Below are 23647 nucleotides of genomic sequence, written 5' to 3' on the forward strand. Positions count from 1 at the left end.
TACTTTTCAATATGGCTTGGCCAAGACACCACAGTCGTGATGTGTCGGTCGCGAACGGATCGGCTCTAAGAACCGGCTCTTTAAAATGAACGATAGGAGCCGTCTAGCGAGCCAATTAGTTCTTTCCTCGTCTTTTTTTCTGTTAAAGGGAATGTCATTGGTCGTTAGGCAAAGGGAATGTCATTGGTCGTTAGGCTGTGTCCAGAAGGGGTGGGTGCGGGGGCATGGGGGTGTGATTGTAAATAGAAATTTGCATGCAGAGATTTGACCTCGTCTATTGACATGATTATTTTGTATTATTATATTTATGGGTATTTTATAGCAGATATTTGTAGCTGTACATTGAGGATTTAAATATCATCTGATAGCATGTATTTTTTTTACATTAGTCATTCATTTTACACAACACACACAATTTGATAAGACAAAAACATCTGTGGAGCCACTTGGGAGTTGAAAGATCCGTTTAGTGAGCCGAGCCAAAAGAACCGGCTCTCTCACCACCATAGTCTACCACACACACCAAACAGAAATCATTTATTTCTGAAACACCGTGATCTAGTGAGGGAGTGATAATCGAACTCCGATACTGCGAGGGAAGACTAACTCCACAACGGTTTGGAAAAATGAGTGTCACTTTAATAATTTTTCATTCTCCATCCTGTAACTTGGTTGCTTGTACCATGAGCCGATATAACCTTAAATATATATATCACAGCCATTTGTCTGAAAAATAACTATCAAACATGACAGTAGCCACATTCATATTGAAACATATCAGCTTGTCAGGAACCAATTTTATTAATATCATTAATGTGTCATCAGCATCATCAATGAAATGAGTTAGTCTGTTTAAAGCAGAATCAAGTGTGCATTCATTGCCCTTCTTTTTCTTGATGAACACTTCAGTTCCACAAAGCGAGGAAGAAAAAGGAGGAGGGGGGGCAGGTTCAGAGAGGGCGGGATTGCAGTGAAGGAGGAAACGCAGGGAAAACAACGTCTGGCAGAGCAGAAATCTCCCCCTTCACTGGGATATGATTGGTTTTTCCCTTGTGCAAGAACAACAACAAAAAAAAAAATAAATCAAAAGAAATTCAAAATGGTGCTCTAAAAACAAAGATGAGAGAGGAAGGAGGGCAGGTCGCTTGCTGAGATGTGGTGTTGGCTGTTGTGTTGTTTATTTTTTTCTTTTTGTTCCGTAAAGCCACGTTAGGATTTGATGCAGTCGTCGTCGTCGTCAGAAGTCTGGCTGCTGCTACTGGTTTCAGACTCTGAGCCCTCCTCGACGTGCGCCTCTGCCACACTCCTCCAGGGGGTGAAGTGGAGGGTGACGCCCCGTGCCCTCGGCAGAACCCCGTTCCTCTGCAGGCCGTTCCTCTTCAGCTGCAACAGCAAACACCGTGTGTCAGGTGACCCTTCCTTTCAGTTTAACATGACAGGGATGAGACGGCGGGTGATCACCTGCTCGGTTTTTGTCTGGAACTCTTTCAGCTCGTCTTCTGTCAGAGGCAGGAAGTTGTCATCGTTTTCGGGGTACTCCTGCCAGCCCATGGACTTCAGCAACCTGGACAAGGAGGTTTCTCAAGATGACATTTTCCAGTAGAGTCCTGGCAGCATATTCCTGATAATTTAAACATCTAACTCTGCAAATTCCACATAGTAACAGCTCTGGGGAAGACATGCCGAATGCTTGTATCAACACAGCAAATGGAGCAAAACGTATGAAAGCGATCACTCACAAGACTGTCCACGAGAGGGAGACGAGACGAGACAAGATTTGCACGTTCATTTTCACAGTCAAGACACCACTCAGGTGTGTTTTGAAATGTTTATTGTCCCACAAATTGACACTTAACGATATTGTCAACGACATTTCAGACCAAATAAACCGCTGTAATGATCATATATAATACTAATATATCACAATGATGCATTATTTCCTTTAATATGTCATCTTTCACTCTGTGAACTTGCCGAATTGGCGTTTGTGACATGTATTTTCTCACAGGCAATCCATACTGTGTGAGCCACGCTCCACAGATGGTGCCTACGCCACACTTTGGACACCCACGCGTGTTTTGCCAGCAAGGCAGGTGCTGCCAGGCAAAGGAGGAGTGCGTCCAGTCCAACCTCTGCTCGTCTCTGTCGAGTTGCATTGGGGAGGTTTTATAGCTTTCAGACACAATCAGAAAGCCTGCGCGGCGGACACGTCACCTTTGTTGACCGCTTGTATTGAATTAGCAAATAAACGCATGACGCAAGAGACATTTCTTGTCTTTCACTTCTAATGAGCACACCTACTTGCTAAATATATCGACCATGCCGCTTAATCGTCAACACAGATCTCTTGCATGTATGAACTGTGTTATGAAGCTGAGTTGTGGTCGCCACATTACGCCGCCATGTCGTACACACGCTCTGGGCAGCCCTGGTGCTGCCCTGTAGGTCAGGAGAACCAGAGTATAGAGCGGAGGGAGCCACCCGCTGTGGCCGCCACGGTGCACCGTAATCAGACACTGCTCCAAGCAGCCCCGGTGCTGCCATTATTAACTCATTTAATACCAAAGACATATTTATATGTTTTTATAAACCCGAACGCATGACCCCAAAGACCTACATACACGTCTTTTACATTTTTTTGCGTGAGAGGCAAAAAGAGGTGGCAACTGCACACTAAAAAATGTCACTTTTAGAGCAGCGACATTGCTGAATTGAACAAGCCATTTCTGCAAATATGGTGCCTCAAGTAGTTAATACTTAACACAAGGAGAAGGCGGACATCTGTAACTTCAATCTGAGCAACATTTGTGGGCGTTTCCATGCAGGGTTTATACGTTTATAGACTTTGAAGCCCTTTGTGCGTGCGGCAGCGAGTCGGCTCGACATGACAGTCCACACGCAGCGTACTTGAGCCGATGCTTTGGTAAACCGTGTTCGGGGCGGCAGGAGGGGACGTGGTGGGTTGTCAAAACGCCGCGGATAGTGAGGGGGTAGCGGGAATGTAAAAAAAAAAAATAAAAAATACCAAATGCGGAAATAGCGGCATACGTGAGAGCCTGGATGAATGACAATATTCACAGGCATAATAGATAGATACTTTATTTATATCACAATAGTAGTCATTGTAGCCGTTGAGGCAGCAATGATGTTCAAGTTCCCACTGTAAATGATGACAATGATGGCTGCGTTTGCTTGAAAGATGAAGAGTATCACAAGTGGATCAGACCTTTTGATGAGCCGGTATCGTGGAGACAGGGATCTGACAAATTCTGAGCCCGGTGACGTCATAACAAGCATGTTTGATGAGTAAATTTACTCCCATCACAAACTTTGGGTCATTCTGATAATTTTTCTCAATAACAGGATGCCTTTATCTCTAACCGTTTAAGCTACAACCTTTTGAAATAGTAATGTCAAAAATGAAAAAAATTCTGGTGCCTAAAGGGTTATGATAAGAGCTCAGCATGTGAATTGAATAAATAAAAAAAACAACACATGTGACAGCTAAGAGGAAGTGGAAGAATGTGGAGTGTGCAGAAGGTTACGCATTGTTGGAAAACTTTTAACGCATGCACACAGTTCAGTTCCAAATGTGAAAATTGTAAATAGTTCATGGTGTTATATTTGTAAATAAATAGTTATTTTGACGTAAAACAACCCTTTTTTGTATTGTTTATGTCGGTATAGTTTGATATTTGAGCTGTCACAAAAGCAAAACATTGGTGTCAAAGTGAAAGTTATGTTTGAAATGTATCTTTTACAAAAAGCTGTTTTTCTCTTTTTTTAAAAACGATATTTTCCTGAAACTTACCAAATTTCTACTGCTGATTAAAGAACGGAAAAAAGGTAGAAACAAACTTTTTTTTTCTTGATGAAAGGCGGGAGTCTAACCTTTCCTTTGGTAGGTTCCATGGTAGCCATAGAACACAATATTCTGTGTGCCTGTCAAAATAGTCTAAAATGGCCACTACTGAAGGGGTTCTCTTTTCAAAAATGGCTGGGATTGAGTTAATGTTGATAGTGATAAATGGTAATTAAGCGTGCAGACAAGTCCGAACATGTAAGTGCTTTGATCTGATAAATATTAACTTTGATCAGATGTAGACTTACTACAGCTTCGGCTAGGATATTAACAAGCACCGAAGCTGTTCAACTCAGATGAAAAAAACAAAAATATCAACACGTCACCTGCTGACGCCGACGGTTGGATTGTTAGGTTGGATCGCAGGGTTTAAAGTATGCCTAAAGCGCTTAATGTGCGCGTCCAATAACGCCTCGCGTACTGCCACTTCCATATTACATTTATTATCATTGATAGTAGCAATGCCATAGTTCACAGTCTGATTGGCTTCTGGCTGCTCTGTTTGTGAGACATCTTTTCTCCAAACGAGAAATCTTGTCACGTTTTAATCTATCTCGTGACGCCCCGAATAGCTACTAATGACAATAATGTGGTTTGGAATTTGAGGGCCATTTGTTGGTGGCGTTTGTCACTTTCACTGTAGTTTATGTCATTTGGTTGTTGCAAAATTACGCTTTCCGATTAAAGTAAAAACAAAACAAAAAAATAATTGATATCGTCAATAACATCAACTGATTGTAATAGAATTTAAGTGGAAACGATGACAAAAGGTCATTAACAAGATCACAGAACTGCTGACGTACATCAGTAACTTATTCAAGACCGGGAAACTTCCAAACAAAATGAAAACAGCTAACGTAGTTCCACTCTTCAAAAATGAACGATGACAAAATGTCATTAACAAGATCGCAGAACCGCTGACGTACATCAGTAACTTATTCAAGACCGGGAAATTTCCAAACAACATGAAAACAGCTAACGTAGTTCCACTCTTCAAAAATGAAGACAAACATCAATTGACAAACTACCGACCATTTTCCTTACTTCCACAATTTCCAAAATCATTGAAAAGCTATTCAACAACAGGTTGGACAAACTTATAAATAAGAACGAATTACTCACGGACAGCCACTACAGAGGATACAGAGCTAACATTTTCGCTTCTATGGCACTAATCAAAATTACCAAGGAAATTATTTATTAACGCTATATACCGCAGAAAGCATGCGGCTACAGTATTTATGGACTTGACAACAGCTTTCGATACAATTAATCACGACATCCTAATTCCAAAAATAGAAAGGTATGGAATCAGTGGGTTTGTTCTGAACTGTGTTAAACGCTACCCATCAAACAAGAAGCAACATATGAAGCTAGGAGAATATACATCTGCAAGTTTATATATATCGTGCGGCGTACCCCAGGGGTCAATACTAGGACCAAAACTGTTCAGCTTATACATTAATGACATCTGTAAAGTTACAAAAGACCTAAAGCTAGTATTATTTGAAGACGATACTACTGCATTTTGTTTCGGAGAAAGCACACAAGAACTAATTTAAAAAAAGCCACAGATGGTTTGATAAAAACAGGTGTGATAACAAAATTAATATTTTAGTAGTCTTTTCTTCTCCCAAGTTTAGTCTAAACAGTCTAACAGCCTTCATATATTTCTTCCAGTGTCTCTGCTGTGAGGCGGACAGGGTCACGCAGTGACCCCGGCCAGCTGGAGGTATCCTAGCGGTGCCTGGCAGGTTCGTTCTAATTTATTGTTCCTTATCGGAGGAGGAGTGTCTGTTTTGTATGAAAAGCCTCTGTGTATGTGCTTTTACGTCCTCATGATATAAGCCTGTGTGTTTCTTTGTCTCGGGGCACTCTCCAGCAGCAACATTGAATGTTCTCTCTGCTTGATTGGTACCTTATCGAGGCTTCGATCATAAAATAGATAAAAGACAACTGGTTTTGTGGACAATCTTAATTAACAGAAAATTGCCAAAACACAGACTATCCATGAACTTCAGTAAATCTTAAATAATGTTATTTGGTAATAGCAGAAAGGATACTTAAGTGCAAATATACAGTACATCGATAGTATGGACACTGAAAGTGTGAACGAAAATAGATTTCTGGGGGTCATAACAGATGAAAATATGAGCTGGAAATCTCACATTAAAAATTTACAACAAAGTGGCAAGAAATACCTCAATAATGAATAAAGCAAAATTTGTCGTGGACCAAAAATCTCTCCTATGTATTTAAAACTGGCTAAGAGTATGTTTAGAATACAGGAAGTGAACAAATGTATTGCAATTGATGTGAAACGGATTACATAAGCTTAGCTTCATCCTACTCCTTTTTGGACATGTACTGTAGAAGTGTGAATTGTACTATGTGATGTATTCCAATGTAACTTGCGTCCATGTTCTAAATGAGTTAAACCATTACCACCATGACCAAAAGCCCCATTCATTTCTATAAACACTAATGCGTGCTTGTAATTTACGCCAGCACAAAGATGCAATCAATGTACAGTGTCTGCTGTACATTAATTTATTTATCATTTTATTTGTTGCCCTCGCTCATAAACACAAATGGAACTTTGTGAATGTAGCTTGACATTCCAACTCTGTACAGTAGAGGGCATTGTAACTCTTCTCTACACACCTGGTCTGTCAGAGAATATGAAGATGTAGCAGGAGGGATCAGTGCTGCCATATTAGCAGCTTTGTCGCTATATTTAACGAGTAATCTGTCCCCTTTAGATTCGGTTTTTCAGAGTAAAAAAGCGACTATCAATAAATCTAGCAACTTTTTCTGGTTTTAAACCTATGTAGGTATAAAGCCCACCCGCAACCCACTGCCACAAATAGATCTATAAGATGCCCGCAACATCGTGAGTTGTTAGTTCTAATTTTCCGGGACGTCTGTTCTAATGTGGTGACAAAGCAGAGTGTGTAAGTGTGAGTTGTCCAACCTGTGCTCAGCCTCCAGGGAGCTGGACAGGTGTTCCGTGTCAGAGTCGCTGAGGGAGTAGGACAGCCCATTCTCATGGCAGACATCCTCACTGTAGGCTTTGGGCTCAGGGGTGCTACTTTCACCCTGGACATGATAAGAAGACACATTAACAAAAAGTGAAACACGCTGTACAATTTAGACAGCCGTCCCTTGCTGTATCGCTGCTTGAATATCACTCCCTATGTACATCGCAGGTTTCCAAAAAATTATTATGTTTTATGGTTGACCATGGCATATTATTAGTCAAAAATATTGAAAGACAAGTTGTATGAAGTATTCTGGTCACTAGGCATCAGTAATGTTATGAGACATGATGTTAGATTACATGAACTTTAACACTGCATGGAGACTAGCTGCTGAGCCAGCAGAGCAGAGCTGACGTGCCATGGCGGATATTGAGTGGAAAAAAAAAAAGGTTCTCATCTCATTCCGTGTGGAAGTGGTACGTTTTTGGCTTATGTGTCCTTCTTCCCCACTCTGAATAATTGGAGAGGCTAACTGGTTAGCTCAGTAGTTTGCTATGCTCGTGGTGGCTGTCTGGTACATACCTGCAGTGATGCCGTAGCCTGTGCAATGTGATGTAAACAAAGAATAACAGGAGTGTAAAAGTGATAATTGGGGTGTTATTTCATGTCGACAGGGCTCTAATAATGTTAAAGCCTGCATTCAGAAAGTCATAAATAGGTTCTCTATGCTAAAACTACAAAAATATTGCATTTATTAATATTGAATTCTATGTTCACATATCACAGTTGGGTCTGGAACCAATTAGCTGTGATAAACGAGGGACAACTGTACTCAGTAGTCCAAGAGAATGACTGATTATCAAGCAAATACATTTTATTTATTCATTATGTGCAGTGTTTGTGGTACCAAGTAAGTAAAGGTTGCGCCAAGTGTTTGAGTCATTATGAGGCAACGCTACTTAAAAGGTTCAATTTGTGGGTACCCAAGTACGCTACCAGTCCTAAGGAAGCGTGTCCAAACTTTTGACTGGTAGTGTACATCCTCATTTGTTTTACTGCCAAAAACTAGAAATACTATCAGTGCAAATGTGTCAGAAGCAAGTAGAAGCATGCCTAACCTCTCCCGATGTTCCCGGGCTGCTGCTTGTCGTCAGCTCTCCAGTGCCCTCGTCCTTCAGAGCTCGCAGGAATTCGCTCTTTCGGTCCGGACCGCGCCGCATCAGCTTCAGCCTTGACGGGGCAATGTCGATGGGAGGAGTCGTGCTGGAAGGGTGCTGCAGAAGATGAGGATGCCAATAATGGTAGTTAGGTTCATTATTTTTCGTCCTGGCTGCTTCATTGAGCAAAGCCGAGTTTGGTTATTTAAATTTCTGCGCTTGTCAAGCTATAACTTGGATGTCCAGCAGAGAGAGCATAATTGCTCCTGGAAAAAGGGCTTCATGGTGAGCAGCCACCTCATCCAACCACACAACACAAACAATAATTAGCATGGGGAGATACAACATGCAATTGGACAGACTAGCCAAAACATATGTGAAACATGTTTAAGACTGTTGGGCGTGTTCCTCCTAGAATAGTTGGCGCCATTTAAAATCCTCACCTCCTTAGGGGTGTTGTGCTGTGGTGCACTGACCGGGGTGCTGGGTTTGGCAGCAGAAACGGGGTTGGTAAAGACGGAATCTCGGCTAGACTTGGCAATCTCTCTACCGCCGGCTTTCCACTGGGTGCTCTTTGAAACAGGACAAGACGTGTGTTAGTAAGAAAACTTTCCATAGATGAAAGGAAATGCTACTGAAGACATCTGACAGACAGACGTGAGTCCTTCCTACTTTGGTGGGGGCCACAGCAGGCTTTGGGACCAGATTCTTGTAGACGCTTGAGCCGGTGATAGGAGCTTTAGCGCCATTGGCAGGCAAGGCGCCGGCACTGGCGAAGCCCGCAGAGAAGGCAGTGCTGGGGTCCTCCTTCGAAACCTTCTTGATAACTAACATTTTGGACACCATCTGCTTGCCGCTCGGGGGATTTTCTGAGGGAAAAAAAAAAGAGGCAGCTGTTAGGGCATACACTGTATGTGCAAAACATGGATTTGCATTTCAAGGACTTTATGCCTACTGCGAGACAGCAAATGAACATGGAGATCTTACCCCACACTCCAGCATGGGGAGCCACTGTTCTCATCTGAGTTCCAGGCTTTCCAGTTGTTTCAGGGTTGAGGGAAGGCTACAAAGAAGTACAACAATTAGCATCTTTGCATTTTATTTGTATTATTCTTTGTGATAAAACTGGGTTCAATCACAGCATCCAAACTTCTTAAATAAAATCTAGTCATGCATACAGTATGTTACAGTGACAAGAGGATTGTTTCAACATGAAACTTTAATAGCAAAATTGAGAAAGTGTGTTTTGTCTGATAAATTTAACCAGGCAAAAACAAATTTAAACATTGGCTACTCACAAAGTCCTCTTCCACAAACTTCAGCTTGTCGTCCTTGCTGTCTTTGCGTTCTTCATTGGGAAACTTGTCCTGGTATGAGGTGCCCTTACGGGGATGGAAGTTACCATTGCGCTGCCGGTGCCCTCCCTGCCTGTCCCTGTCGCCCCCTCCCCGTTTCGGGTGGCGTCCCTGGTGGTGGTGGCTGTCCTGGGCACCCCGCAGACCTCCATGCCAGTTGGGTGCATCCTTCCAACACGAGCCTCCTGCCAGCCCACTGTGCCCACCTTTGGCCACCCCCGAATCCACAGAGTCGTGTCTCAAAAGCAACGAGGGCTGCTGCCATCCATCACCTCCAAAAGACAACAAACATACTGCTTACAACTACTTACATTTTATGCACCCCATTAGAAAAGTGTAAATTCCTGTTATGCCTAACTGCTTTATAAGTGTGCAAGATATCACAGACAAAGAGAGACTTTCTTCAAAATACAGCCCTACCCACATTACAGTAATTATCCCACTGTCTATCGGGGAGTGAATATGCTTGGATGCACCTTGTGGACAGTCAAAAAAGAAAAGAAAGAAACAAGAACATAGTAGAAACAAGGTCTTACTACAAACTATAGCAGCTTTTCAATTAAACATCGATGAGGGAAGGATCAAGTGGTGTGTGTTTCTGTATAACAGGAAATACGGGTTGTAGCTTTAGGCTGGCTTGCAGCTTTAAAAAAATCCATCACTTATTACAAAGACTCTGGTGTATTATTAGTAGTACTTATTTAAAAAATGCTGCACTGAATATTCATGGACAGGTATGCACTGACTCCGAGACTGATGCTCTTTACATAACTCATCAGCGTGAACAACAACACTGCAATATTTTAGGATTAAACAACAGAAGATTTATGGCAGTCTGGCTGATTGCAAGGAGGAGCCTCAAACAAATACACAACATGATTGAGGCACACCTCTTAGTTATTCACACAAAGGTTACCTTAGCTCCATTTGTACCAAATGAATTCATTATTTGTTCATCATTGCAACCTATTTTGGACAGCTGCATACTTCCACCCTTGCACAGTTTGGTTGGATGACCTTGGAGTGGAAAAACCTGAGAGCCCTGACCTCAACCTGTTTGAAAGCCTTTGGAATGCACTAGAACGGGGGTGTCCAAAGTGTGGCCCAGGGGACATTTGCAGCCTGTGGCACATTCTAAAAATATAATTCAACAAGAAAACTACAAATAAGTTGTAATTTTTGGAAAATTAGGCTGGGGGAAAAAGTTAGAATATTTAAAGAATAAAGTTAAAAAAATATGTGAATAAAGTCATAATTGAGAGATTAAAATTTACTAGAAGAAAGTTGAAATAGATGGGGAAAAAAAACAGAATTGGAAAAAACAGCTGCAATTTTACGAGAATAACGTCAAAATATTAGAGAAAAAAAATCATATTCTAAAGAAAAAAAAATTAACAACTCAGTACAATTTAGACGTAGTCTTCCCTCGCTATACTGAGGTTCAAACATCGCTCCCTCACTATCGCAGTTTTTCAAAAATTAATAGATGATTGCCATTTCATGGTTGAATACAGCCTGTTAGTAAAAAAAAAAAAAAAAAAAAAAAAGCATATTTAAGCCTTATTCATGGCCTAAATTGAGCATTTTTAAAGCATAAAAATGCTTAAATGAACTAACTAATGAACTAAAATACAAGGCAGAAGAAGCATTTTCATTGTGAATGTAGGACTGTATTCTACATTGGCCACTAGGTGTCAGTAATTGTTCAGTGATAAAGACACTAGACTCGTGATTAAGGTTTTTACGGAACACATTTACTGTGACAATGCTCGAACAGGAGTTTTATTTACATCTTAAATGGCTTATTTCTCTTATTTTGTCTACTATATTGGGTCATACGAGTGCAAAGCCATTTAAAGCAGCCACTGCAATACACTGATGTACTATAATAAATTAAATCAACCCAAATAACATCAGCATTGTCCATACACTTATCTGCAGCAGTCCGCCATTAATACATTTTGAATGCCACAAAATATATGTTTTATAAAGCTGTGGCTCTACCTGATTGCCCTTGCTCATAAACACGTAACGTGACTGCCAGTGTAACCTCTGTTCATCATATTAAGATGTAATGTACAATGAGGTGTATATTATCCTTAACACCAGCGCACTTACACAAAACCCAGGAAACATCATGAATCGCCAGTGCTTGTAATAACAAGCGCTCGCTGCTTATTATTACGGTATTCAAAAACTTACATTTGCGTGTGGACATGGCCTCAAAGCCCTCATGAGACGTGTCATGTCCAATTATGCAAATTAGACTAGGTCGTCATCCTCCCATTTTGCTAACCAAACACCACAGGTAGATTACAGTCCTGTGGTAATCTATGAACATCATATGAAAACGAGCAGAGCACTGCCACTCTGCTACCTCGTCAGCTGCGGCGCTTGCGTCCTGAATGCATGCATCTTTAGAATTTTTTACTTTTATCAGACCTGTCAATCTGTATGGTGAGATCACAAATACTCCAGTATTGCTCTGCCCAAGTTACACTTGACCTCAAAGCCTGACATTAGCTCTTGTTTAACAGTCTTCACTACCAGTACCTGTTGGAGCGCGCAGGGAGCCATTGTTGAAGAAGCCATCAGAAGAGTTGTGGCGCCGGCGGCTCACAGCATTTCTGCCCTCTCTGTGATGGTGAGGTTCACCTTGTTTATCAAGGGTGGCTGCAGGGGACTGCAGGAGGAGGCAAGAAATATTTAGTCGTGAACAATACCGAAAAAAAAAAAAAAAAAAGGTAAAACCCACAGGCATGGATCACAATCCTGTAATTGCAAATGAGCGATCAAATGTAAACTTTGTTTGACACAGCTGAAGCACCTGTATAACAACACAGCAGATTTAGATAAGGGTATTATTGCCTAATGACTGGAGACTTATTGACATCTGACCACACCACACTTGAAAATATGAAGGCAACACTGTTTATTTCTTCCATCTATAATGACCTGAAACGTTTTCTGTGTCCACAGAATGACATACAGAGGTGTGAAAAAGTGTGCGCCCCCTTCCTCATTTCTCACTTTTTTGCATGTTTGTCACACTTAAATGCTTCAGATCATCAAACAATTTTAAATATTAGTCAATGACAACACAACTGAACACCAAATGCAGTTTTTAAATGAAACTTTTTATTATTAAGGGAGGAAAAAAAATCCAAACCTACATGGCCCTGTGTGAAAAAGTGCTTGCACCGCCCTCTGTTAAAACATAACTGATTGGGACTCCAGCAAACCACAGTTGGAGCCATTATACACAAAAGGTGAAAACATGCAACAATGTGGCCAGAGTGGCCGGCCAACCAAAATTACCCTGACTCATCCCAGAGGTCACAAAAGACTCCATAACAACACCCAAAGAACTGCAGGCTTGACTTGCCTAAGTTAAGGTTAGTGTTCATGACTCCACTGTAAGAAATACACTGTGCAAAAACGGCTGGCATAGCAGAGTTCCAAGACGAAAACCACTGCTGACCAAATAGACCATTGAGGCTCATTTAAATTTTGCCAGAAAACATCTTGATGATCCCCAAGACCTTTGGGAAAATACTCTGTGGTCTGACGAGACAAAAGTTTACCGTTTTGGAAGGAGTGTGTCCCATTACATCTGGCATAAAAGTAACGCCGCATTTCAGAAAAAGATTATCATACCAACATTAAGGTGTGGTGGTGGTAGTGTGATGGTCTGAGGCTGTTTTGCTGCATCAGGACCTGAAAGACTTGCTGTGATAAATGGAACCATGAATTATGTTGTCTACCAAAAAATCCTGGAGGAGTATGTGCGACCATCTGTTTGTAACATCGAGCTGAAACCAACTTGGGTTCTGCAAAACACAACAGCAAGTCCACCTCTGTATGGCTGAAAAAAAAAAAAAAAAAAATCAAGACTTTGGAGTGGCCTAGTCTAAGTCCTGATCGGAATCCTATTGAGATGCTGTGGAATGACTTTAAAAGGCGCTTCATGCTGGAAAACCCTCCAATGTGGCTGAATTACAACAACTCTGCAAAGATGAGTGAGTCAAAATTCTTCCACAGCGCTGTAAGAGACTCATTGCAAGTTATTTCAAACGCTTGATTGCAGTTGTTGCTGCTAAGGGTGACCCAACCACTTATTAGGTTTAGATTCAAGATTCAAGAGTTTTTTTTGTCATATATACAGTAAAACAGGTAGTTCTGAAATTACTTTTGCACACAGGGCCATGTAGGTTTGGATATTTTTCTCCCTTAGTAATAAAAAGTTTAATTTAAAAACTGCATTTTTGTGTTGTCATCACTAATATTTAAATTTGTTTGATGATCTGATACATTTACGTGTGACAAATATGCAAAAATAGAAATCAGCAAGGGGGCAAACACTTTAACACCACTGTATTTCTCTCAAATCGGTCTTCATCCGTGTTAGTGCGGTCTCCTCCTTTGCCGAGATAATCCATCTAGCTCACAGATGTGGCATATCAACATGCTGATTACACAGCATTGATGTACTATAAAAGGCTACTCCAGAAAGTGAAGGTATTAAGAATTCTCAACAGTACAGTCGTCCTTTGCTCCATCGTCGTTGGAACATAGCGCCCTCACTCTATTACTGTTTTTCAAACATTAGTCAATGTTTTGTGGTGGAATACCGCCTAATATTAGTAAAATATATATATATATATATGCATAAGTAAGCTAATTGTACTTATTCTTATACATTATGCATTTTCAAGCATAAAAATGTCTAAATGAACTAAGTAATGAACTAAAATGCAAATACAAGTCAGAAGAAGCATTCTAATTGTGAATGTAGTATTCTACATTGGCCATTAGATGTCAGTAATTGTTCAGTGAGACAGGCACCAGACATCATCGCCAGAATAGGCATTTGCAGGCGTAAATTATCCCACAACAGGCACAATGACAATAAGAACATAATATTCATACAACACAGGCTACTAAAGTCTGAACCGCCAACATCGCTTCCTGTCCTCCACATCTGTCTGTGGCCACCAAGGTCCCGTTGGGAACACATTTACTGTGACACACACACAAGCACAAGTTTTATTTACGTCTTCAATGGCTTACTTACTCCTATTATGTCTACTATGCTGGGTAATACGAGTGTAAAGCCATTTAAAGCCGCCATTACAATACAGTGATGAGACAATAGCTACTGTCTTCACAATAGCTAAAAAACAAAGAACTGCTAACGTGTGAGTCTGTTATCTTATTTTCTGTCATATCTACTACATTGTGTAAAAGTGACTATATGGGTGTTATTTCATGTCCAGGGGGCTCTAATAATGTTAAAAACCCATATTTAGTAGACCATAAACAGGTTTTGTAACCATAACTACGAAAATATTCCATCTATTATTATTGAATCGTACTTTGTGAAAATTCACTTCTCGCGGTGGGGTCTGGAACCAAAGAACCACAATAAATGAGGGACTACTGTATGGCAGTAGGGTTTGGTACGAAGAACTACAAATCAGCTCCATCTCCTTGTCCGCTTTAAGAACAGCGTACAATTACATTGACGACAATGGTATTAACATTGTGGTCTAATCACTGAACAAACGCGGCACTGTTGACGAGACAGTGACTCTGTTCTTATTTGTCAATCAGACTGGATTTTACAGGCAGCTCACCCAGCTGGGAAACTTGACTCACAGCATGTTATCCACCATCACTGGACAATCAAACAACTCATTTCCATGAGGCAACACAACAACATTCGGCTTTGTGCACACTACATCTGCTCAACTCAATCTGAAACTAATCCAGTTGACCATGCGTGCAGTCAGTCATTAGCGTAGACAACCACAATGTATCCCGCCGGACATATTCTGGATTTTACTCATGTCTATCAATGTGCAATGGAATAAAAGCAAGCACAATTACTTTCACTGAGAGGCCTAGTGGGCTGGTAGGCTTCTTCAAAACTGTGACTCAACAAAAAGTATCTGTCAAAAACAGATTTTCGGCTCATGCTGACATTTGAAAAGCCCAAAACACACCTAATGTGAATATGTTCCAAATGGAAACCAGACTCATATTGTGTACACATAAAGCAATTTGCTGCAAATGACCAATGCAGAGAATGCAGCTGGCGCAAAATGTACTTCATTCAATATGTCACTGCTTGACAGACACTAGAGACCATGCAACAACTTTGCAGTGCCTGTTCTTCCCTCTTAGTTACAACTTAATTTAAATCCCTTTGATTTAATTTGATCTTAATGTATCCACAATGTATATTCACAGAGGTCAAACGGCAAAAGGCCAAATCATTTGGTGGAAAAAAAATCATTGACATGTTGCACTCAACAGTTAAGTCTGCAAACCAGCTGCAAAGCTTTGTAATACTTGAGAAGCGTATTGTTTAGTCATATTACACCCAGCATGTTTCAGATCCCCCCCCCACCCCCCCACAAAAAGATAAAAATCAATCTGCTCCATTCTTGATTCTTCACTGATCTGCAGATAATTTCACCTAGGCTCAGCAACTTGCAATTTAATCTTCACTCAAGTCATAATTGCCTTGCTGTGAGTTCATAAATCAGCACACCGCATCTTCGGCTCGGTTAATTATGGCCCACTTGACTCAACTCCCACTGTACTACCCGACTCAAGCCCTGCTGAAAATTACATCTATTAGTGCAATTTCAATAGTTTGCTATGAACAAAAAACAAGAGCAATTTAAATTCCCTTTGTGACAAGCATTTTTAGCGTTTAGGAGAACGCATCTGCTGTTCTGCAAACATGATGCATGACAAGATAGCAGCAGTTTGGTCAGAGTTCCTGCTGTACTTCAGCCCATTTCTCTTGGGCCATGATGTCCAATTCACTAATATTATGGAATAGGTCTTCTAAACGCCATGACAAATTCTCTCTGAGGTTCAAGTCAGGCGACTGTGACGACCATTCGAGAATGTTCAAGAACCTTTTCTGAAACTGATGCATGGTGCAATCAGCTGAAAGTTCATCAGTTACAGACAAGACATTTAAGACTGAGGTTTAGATACTGCGGAGTGAACAAAAAAACACATCAGCGTGACACGGAAATGAGGAAGAATGAAGCCTACGCTGAAAAGCAAAGAGGTGGCTCAGTGATGGTGGAAATCTGTTGCATGTGAAGGATGTGTTCTAGCGAGGATCATGAAATCCTATAAGAAAATGTACGTCGTCAGCGTGGATGAAGGTGGGCGTCCAACAGGACAATTAACGCGAGCATACATCAAAATCCTTCAAGATTAAATAGTCCGTCACAGTTGCCTGACTGGAAGACCATTAAAAAAAATCTCTAAAGGCAATTCGAAGAAGCCAGTCACAACACAAACTCAAAAATAGTTAACCATTGTCAATGAGGAATGGGCATCAGGATCATATTACATTATATTATATAATACATATTATACATCCGTTATAATTATAATATAATCCGTTATACATTTTCTCTGCCGCTTATTCTCACTAGGGTCGCGGGGGTATGCTGGAGCCTGTCCCAGTTGACTTTGGGCAAGAGGCGGGGTACACCCTGGATGGTCGCCAGCCAATCGCAGTTATATAATATAGTAATATACAGTATGATATTGTTATATATGTAGGCCTGTCACGACAACAAATTTTGCTGGACGATCTCACAAATTATTCACGAAAAAGGATATTATTGTCAACATTATTTTGAGACGTTTTTTTTTTTTTTTTTAATTAATGTAATAATTATACAGTGGTGTGAAAAGGTGTTTGCCCCCTTCCCGATTTATTTATTTTCTTTTTTTTGGCCACACTTTTTTTGTCACACTTAAATGTTTCAGATCAAACAAAATTAGTCAATGACAACACAAGTGAACACAAAATGCAGTTTTTAAAAAGAAACTCATAAAGGGAGAAAAAAAAAATTCAAAATAACAAGTGGAAAAAGTGGAAAGTGGAAAAAGTCGTTGTGTCTTCCTCCACCGCGCCGTAAAAGACTCATTGCAAGTTATCGCAAACACTTGATTGCCGTAGTTGCTGCTGAAGGTGGACCAACCAGTTATTAGGTTTAGGGGGCAATGACTTTTTCCACACAAGGCAATGTCGGTTTCATTTAAAAAGTGCATTTTCTGTTGTCATTGACTAATATTAAATTTGTTTGATGATCCAAAACATTTAAGTGTGACAAACATGCCAAAAAAGAAACCAGGAAGGGGGCAAACACTTTTCACACCACTGAATTTCTCGCAAATCTATCTTAACCTATGTTAGTGCATTCCCCTCCTGTGCCGAGATAATCCATCCACCTCACAGATGTGGTAATAGTGTCCCCACAAAGTCTGACGCTCTTTTAGAACTTTATTCTGACCAGAACACATCAACAGCAGTGCAATTCCAAAACCATATATGTAACTCCAACTCACAAACACGTCTCTAATCTTCCTCGGAACAACACTTCCTCACTAGACTACAGCGAGGTGCATCCAGGGACACGTCGAACATCACGTCTTTATTATGTGTGTATGTTTGGGATACATAAACAAAGACAAATAAAAACAGTAGGAGGATATTCTTATTACTACAATTTCCTGCATTTAAATATGCTAGGAAATCCCAGAAAATACAATCTACACTCAAAACAGTGTATTCAACTTAAAAAAATGACGTGGTGTCTTTGAATGCAACCCCTTGTGGCTCATAATATCTCTGATTCAAATGTTCTGCTGCTATTAAAGAGACGGGTGTTTTAGATTTTCAGACATGTGTGTCATCTTTGAACATGATTTAAATTCTCAGTTATTTGGAGCTGTTAATACATACGAATATGTAAAATCGTGTCCTGTCATTTATCTTTCTGTTCATAAAATACAGTAAAAAAAGGCCTATTTCACACACAGAGGCAAATGGTGATTAAACACGATTAATTTGAAAATTGTGATTAATTTGATAAAAAAATTTCATCAATTGACAGCCCTAAAATTAATTAACCACACAATAAATGAAAATGAACTCAATAATTTTGCCAGCTTCAATATACTGCCATGTGTTTGTTTTCCTTGTTTCTCGCCTCCAAACAGGGAGGAAGAGGATTCACTCTGTGTGTTGGTTTCAGCACCTTGGCACGTATATGCTACAGAACAACGGCACAAACGGAGCGAGCCCTTTTTTGTCAAACAGTCTGTCTCTGTGGGTGGCGGCGTGGGCAGAAGACTGTAATGTAGTAGAAATTCAATTAGCAGATTGCAATACACTGTCATATTTTTTTTTTTACTATTTTCCATTGTGCTTTTCTAAAAGTAATGTTAAAATCATGCCTCCTTCTCGTAGACCCAATCTCATGTATCGTCTCGTCTCATGACAACCTTATCCCTGACTGTAAATAGCGATGCTCGCATGGATGGATACTGCGTGTGCGTGCGCGCACACACACCTGTTAGTTGTCACATACATGGTTTCTATGCATGCAGACACAAACCTTGGCAGGCTGGGGTGTGGAGAAGTTAAGCCAGGCAGGGACAAAGTCATGCTGCGCCATTTAGGTCCAGTGTTTCTGGTCAGTGGATCGAGGCATCAAACCTCATGGCCAGGATCTGACAAAAGAAATGGACGTCAGGAATGTCAACTGAATGTTGCTCCACATCAATCCTGTGGTATTATATACAGTACTGTACATGTTTGTTTTTTTTTACTTTCAAGTCATCTTCAATGGATAAAGGCACCAAAAGAAACACTGGGAAAAAAAAAGTCTATTCTTAACAAAAAAGCTGAAAGCTTCACTTGCGCACTGAAGATGTTCATGTGGGATTAAGCTGTCAGGCTGCATTGAAAATACAGACTATAAAGTGACCATAAAATATTAAAAATAAGTGTGTATGTCGGCAATAATTACCCCAGAGTCAGTGGCTCTGAAGTCCTCGGCCTCCTCCCTCTGTCAGTCAGGGCTCGGTTCTTCAGGCCCGCTGGCGCTGACAGACAGGGAGCGGCACAATGACTAGCACCTCGAAACTTCTGCCAGGACAGGACAGCCCCTTTTCCCACAGGCCGATACCTTCGTCCAGAGTGGAACACTGGGAGATGGGTCAAGGGATTGCAGGAATGGTGATCGAGAAAACTGGCCCAACTAGGAAGTTGAGGGCTTTCCGAAAGCCAAAGCGCAGTGGTCTCCGAGGAACTTTAATCCTGCGCAACTCCCAGGTGAATCCTGTCCCAAGTGCTACGGTTTATAGTCCAGGTAAACTTCTGAAGTTGTCTTCACTGATCCAGTTGGGCCATTTCCTGGGCCAGAATTGAAAACTTTTATTTTTAGAGGGTATTAGTCCCACTGGAGCGCAAGAGCCAGGTCGTGTTCTTGTCCAAGTGTGGAGAAGGGCTTTGTAGCAGTTCCACTTTGACACCAAGTCGGGGAGAACCAAACACGCGTTATCCTGCCACACTGTGTGGGCCAGTAGGTTTTTGGCATCAATTCAACTTTTTACCGAATCATTTTAGAATCTAGTGAAACACACGCAGAAAAAAAAAAGAGTTCAGGGACAGTCTTTTGTAGGCAATGGAGGTGACTAAAACCCACTGCTCACCTCATTAATGTGGTGGAAAAAAAAAAGACTGCCAGAGTTGGAAGGAAACAATGCTCACTGATTCAAAGTCACATGACAATGAAGGAAATCGGACCTGTGTTACATTGCTATCATTTTCATTTCTGGTTAGTGAAATGGAGATCTTGCTGGGTGATGCATAATAATGGTGTCTTTATCGTTGCAGGATGTGCTTTCACATTTGTGAAAATGCCCGTTTAACTATGTGTAGTTTTCTGGATGAAGAAGAAAGAGGGGAAACTCTTGTTTTCATAGATAGGCCAGCTCAGAAACCAAGCAAAAGGCTGCCATATGTCAACCACTCTTCAATATTATTTACTAATTGTCTTTAACTTTTCCTGGAGCAGGAAAAAAAACTGAGGATTATGGAAAAAAGGTGTCCAAATTCCTTTTGTTTGACAAAGCAGTTTTCTGATGGTTTCCCTGGTGTTCCACAAGTATCTGCACCTGTAAGCCAAAATTAAAAAGGTCAGAAATGATCAATGTACCAAAAAAAAAAACTGTAAAAAAGGACAATGATGTTGAATCAACATTACCCTTCTGGACACATTACATTGAAAGTGAAAAAACATGGGTATGAAAGCAAACTACATTTTCAAGCACATTATAGCTTCTCCCTTATTGTGCATCAAAGCTAAATAGGTCTTTTAAACAAAAGTATCTTTCTTAAACAAGATATAGGTAGAAAATAATGACTGAGTCATCAAATAGACTAGCTTCAATGTGCGGTAGCCTTTAATGACATTTGTATTTATTTAAAAAAAAAAAAGTCTCCGCCACTTTCTCACTTCTACGACGATGGTCACAGTCATACGGCATCAACTCCCAGACAGTGATGGTTTAATTATATTTCTGTTTCAAGTACTCTCATGCAGTTTAACGTCCAAATGAAACGGCTCAACCGCCATCGCACTCCCACTGAACTGTTACGTAATAGCTCACATCAATGAGTTTACAGCTACTACAGACGGCAGTGATGTTTCCTGCGGTGTCACAAAAAAAACAAGAGTGACTTAATATTATCACAAACAACTACGATTGCAAAGTGGACCATTAGTAACACACAGACAATATAACAAAAAAACATGTGCCCTCTTGCTCTGCACGAGACCAGTTCAACACGCACACGCCGTCTCACCGAACTCACAAGTTGACAAACGTTCAAAGGTGCAATTCGGACAAAGACCGATCTTAATGTCGAAACTTTTCAAAGTCAATCGCTGATAGATTGTGCTATAAAATCTGCGCCAACACATTTGCTAGCTCATCCGTGTACTTACCTACGTTAACATTAGCAAGTGTTAGCTAATAGCTGGTGTTACCTCGCCTCTTAACTGAACCCGGAGACTGTGGGCTATGTTAAAATGAGCTAGTGTGGCTCCACGGCCTAGCTCTCCACACGACTCGCGCGTAAATGCATTAATAAACTCCGAATAATTGAAATAGCAGCTCACATAAGCTGCCAGGAACGTACAACATAGGTAAATAGACCTGGCATCGTTGGAACAACACAGTTTCAAAATGGCTACCTTAGCAGCGGCAGCACACATTCATCAGCCTGCTAAGTGCTAGCGAGCTAACTTGTAATGTTGTGTGACAATACCGCGTACCTTCTTCGGAGCAGAGCAACCTTTAATAGACTCGAGGGCGCATTAAGTCTTCAAATAACAACGAAGTGACACTCCGGTGTGAGTAGAATGCCCTGGCAGTGCTGCTATTGGTGTTTGTTTGGGTTTTCTGTGCGCTTACCACTGGCGCTGGCACCTTAGGGATTCGAACAGACTCAATAATGCTGCGTTCAAGACGTCGCGTCATTATGCAACTCGGGAGGTTCGACTCTGTGAGCTAAGATGACAAATCGTTAAAATGCAGGTTATGTAAACCACCGACCCATCCAACTCAAAGCATGCTGTCTTATAATACCATTGGTGATTGCATGCGTTGGAATTAAAAAAGTATTGAATAAGCTGGCGATATTGAATAACTTGAACATTTGTCCTCTTGAATATAACTCAATGCTCACCCCCACCATGGACAGACAAAATAGTCGATAACAGAACTTGCTTCGTTTAGTTTGAGGAAAAATAGGTGATTTTATGGCAAGAGCTTTTTCCGTCATGCCCAACTGTTCAGAAACATCGTCTTGAAGAAGCAAAGAGGGTCATTAACACCGGTTCTTTTTCAGTGTTTGGGTTACGGACATAGAAAACAGGCATTTAATCAAACCCTGATTAAAATGATCAATATGGAGGCAAACGACCCCTGATAAAGCGAGTAAACGCCAACATCGACGCGTTTATGTATATGTGCTGTATTTGATAAACTATTAAGTAACACGCATTTAAAAGACAAAGCTAAGGTACTTCATCATTACAAGTAGATCTGGATTTTTATTGAACGATTGCTCGATATTGCATCAGTTTTGAGCTAAAGGTTGTTAGCTCGCAGGAGTTCCGCTGAAGTACATTGAGGTTAATATGACATATATGCACACGCGTCTAATGAAAGATATCTTTTTTAGATCGGAAATGTTTGGACTTGCACTTTACAGACATCTCATTTCTAGGGTAAGTTAAAGAGAAAGTATGTGATGACCACTATGCTGGGAATAAAAAGTGTTTGTTTCCAGCGTCCAATGTGGAGATGCCCTCAACAGATGGCCCAAGCATCGAAGTTTACAACAAATGCTCAGCTAGCCTCCAGCGTCGACTCAGTGTTGATTCCACCCAAAGTGGCTTCCAGCAACAGGCTGTTGTGCATCAGACCTGCCACCTGGGCTGGTTCACGTCTCTGCCATTCAGACACAAGAGACACCAAGGGTTTCAGTTTGAGGACCATCACGCAGGCTCCTAAACCAGCTATGTTTCTTGGTTTCTCTGGGCTCATACCATTTGTGGCTGCCCCTCTCGCCATGGTGACAACTCAGTCCTTCTACCCTGAAGTGGCCTACGCCCAACTGATGTACGGAGCTTCTATCGTCTCCTTCCTTGGGGGTGCTCGCTGGGGGTTTGCCATCCCAGCCGGAAGTCCTGCTCAACCGGACTGGATGAACTTGGGCAACAGTGTGGTTCCGTCACTCTTAGCCTGGCTGGCACTGCTCTGCAGGGACAATTTTGTAGAGGGGTCCCTGGTAGTTATAATGGGATTAGGTCTGTCTCTACACTATGACCTAACACTGCTACCCGGCTACCCTGCATGGTTCAAAGCCATGAGAACTGTCCTCACACTGGTTGCCACCTTCTCGCTGGTGGCAACGCTGATGCTTAAGAAGTTCTGCAGAGAGAAGAAGCTCAGAAGTTCAACATGAGTCAGATGAGCTTAATAAAATGTATAATTCGAGTGATCAGATGTGCTCCCTTCTTGTTTCATTTTGCTCCATGGAAAAAAAAAAGAATTGCTCCAGCAATAGTCGTATCAGTTGGATAGATTAAGTTTTGTGAACTACCAAACCGTTCAGGACCCTCTTTTATATTTAATATTCGGATATCGTATAAAATATAGCAAAAAACCTGTGACAAATATTAAAAATCTCTTTTACAAGAGTGACCTGGCCAAGACAGCAGCATAACACAAAGTTTCTGACAAGACACTCTCAACATACAGTTAAGATATATATAATTGAACAACTATTAAAAAAAAAAAAATGAAACAGGAAATAATTATAATTTTACAAGAATAAAGTCAAAATATTAAGAAAAAAAGTTTTAATCTAATGGAAAAAAATCCCAATTTTAT

General features: G+C 40.9%; 2 protein-coding genes across 10 annotated transcripts; one reads left to right on the plus strand and one right to left on the minus strand.

Annotated features, from left to right (window-relative positions):
* Nucleotides 1-847: 847 nt before the first annotated feature.
* Nucleotides 848-21700, minus strand: gpbp1l1 (GC-rich promoter binding protein 1-like 1). Of its 6 annotated transcripts, none has more exons than XM_054768635.1 (12): nucleotides 21662-21700; nucleotides 19210-20359; nucleotides 18796-18910; nucleotides 11909-12038; nucleotides 9299-9627; nucleotides 8988-9063; nucleotides 8673-8869; nucleotides 8444-8572; nucleotides 7962-8117; nucleotides 6837-6961; nucleotides 1462-1564; nucleotides 848-1383 (listed from the first exon to the last, which is right to left on the minus strand). In XM_054768635.1, exons 3-12 carry the CDS (start codon nucleotides 18853-18855, stop codon nucleotides 1210-1212), a joined length of 1479 nt encoding a protein of 492 aa, XP_054624610.1. In that variant the 5' UTR covers nucleotides 18856-18910; nucleotides 19210-20359; nucleotides 21662-21700; the 3' UTR covers nucleotides 848-1209. The 6 variants fall into 6 exon arrangements, with proteins under 6 accessions (XP_054624610.1, XP_054624609.1, XP_054624612.1 ...); XM_054768634.1 differs by having other exon boundaries at nucleotides 21523-21670; XM_054768637.1 differs by lacking the exon at nucleotides 21662-21700 and adding an exon at nucleotides 21367-21385.
* On the plus strand, nucleotides 21027-23556 carry LOC129177462 (transmembrane protein 69-like). Of its 4 annotated transcripts, none has more exons than XM_054768642.1 (3): nucleotides 21027-21079; nucleotides 22434-22479; nucleotides 22542-23556. In XM_054768642.1, the coding sequence occupies exons 2-3, from the start codon at nucleotides 22441-22443 to the stop codon at nucleotides 23217-23219; spliced, it is 717 nt and encodes a 238-aa protein (XP_054624617.1). In that variant the 5' UTR covers nucleotides 21027-21079; nucleotides 22434-22440; the 3' UTR covers nucleotides 23220-23556. The 4 variants fall into 4 exon arrangements, with proteins under 4 accessions (XP_054624617.1, XP_054624618.1, XP_054624616.1 ...); XM_054768643.1 differs by lacking the exon at nucleotides 21027-21079 and adding an exon at nucleotides 22025-22072; XM_054768641.1 differs by lacking the exon at nucleotides 21027-21079 and adding an exon at nucleotides 22098-22271.
* Nucleotides 23557-23647: the final 91 nt, after the last annotated feature.

The sequence above is a fragment of the Dunckerocampus dactyliophorus genome, chromosome 2, assembly GCF_027744805.1.
Source record: "Dunckerocampus dactyliophorus isolate RoL2022-P2 chromosome 2, RoL_Ddac_1.1, whole genome shotgun sequence".
In the NCBI taxonomy this organism is placed as follows: domain Eukaryota; kingdom Metazoa; phylum Chordata; class Actinopteri; order Syngnathiformes; family Syngnathidae; genus Dunckerocampus; species Dunckerocampus dactyliophorus.

Excerpts from the sequence above, each read along its gene's own strand:
- gpbp1l1 (XM_054768635.1), bottom strand. The coding sequence starts at position 18,855 with ATGGCGCAGCATGACTTTGTCCCTGCCTGGCTTAACTTCTCCACACCC. Across the intron at positions 8,573-8,672 it reads CTGCTGTGGCCCCCACCAAA|AGCACCCAGTGGAAAGCCGG; the intron begins GTAGGAAGGACT and ends CCTGTTTCAAAG. Across the intron at positions 1,384-1,461 it reads TCCAGACAAAAACCGAGCAG|CTGAAGAGGAACGGCCTGCA; the intron begins GTGATCACCCGC and ends TTGCTGTTGCAG.
- LOC129177462 (XM_054768640.1), top strand. The coding sequence starts at position 22,390 with ATGACATATATGCACACGCGTCTAATGAAAGATATCTTTTTTAGATCG. Across the intron at positions 22,480-22,541 it reads ACAGACATCTCATTTCTAGG|CGTCCAATGTGGAGATGCCC; the intron begins GTAAGTTAAAGA and ends GTTTGTTTCCAG.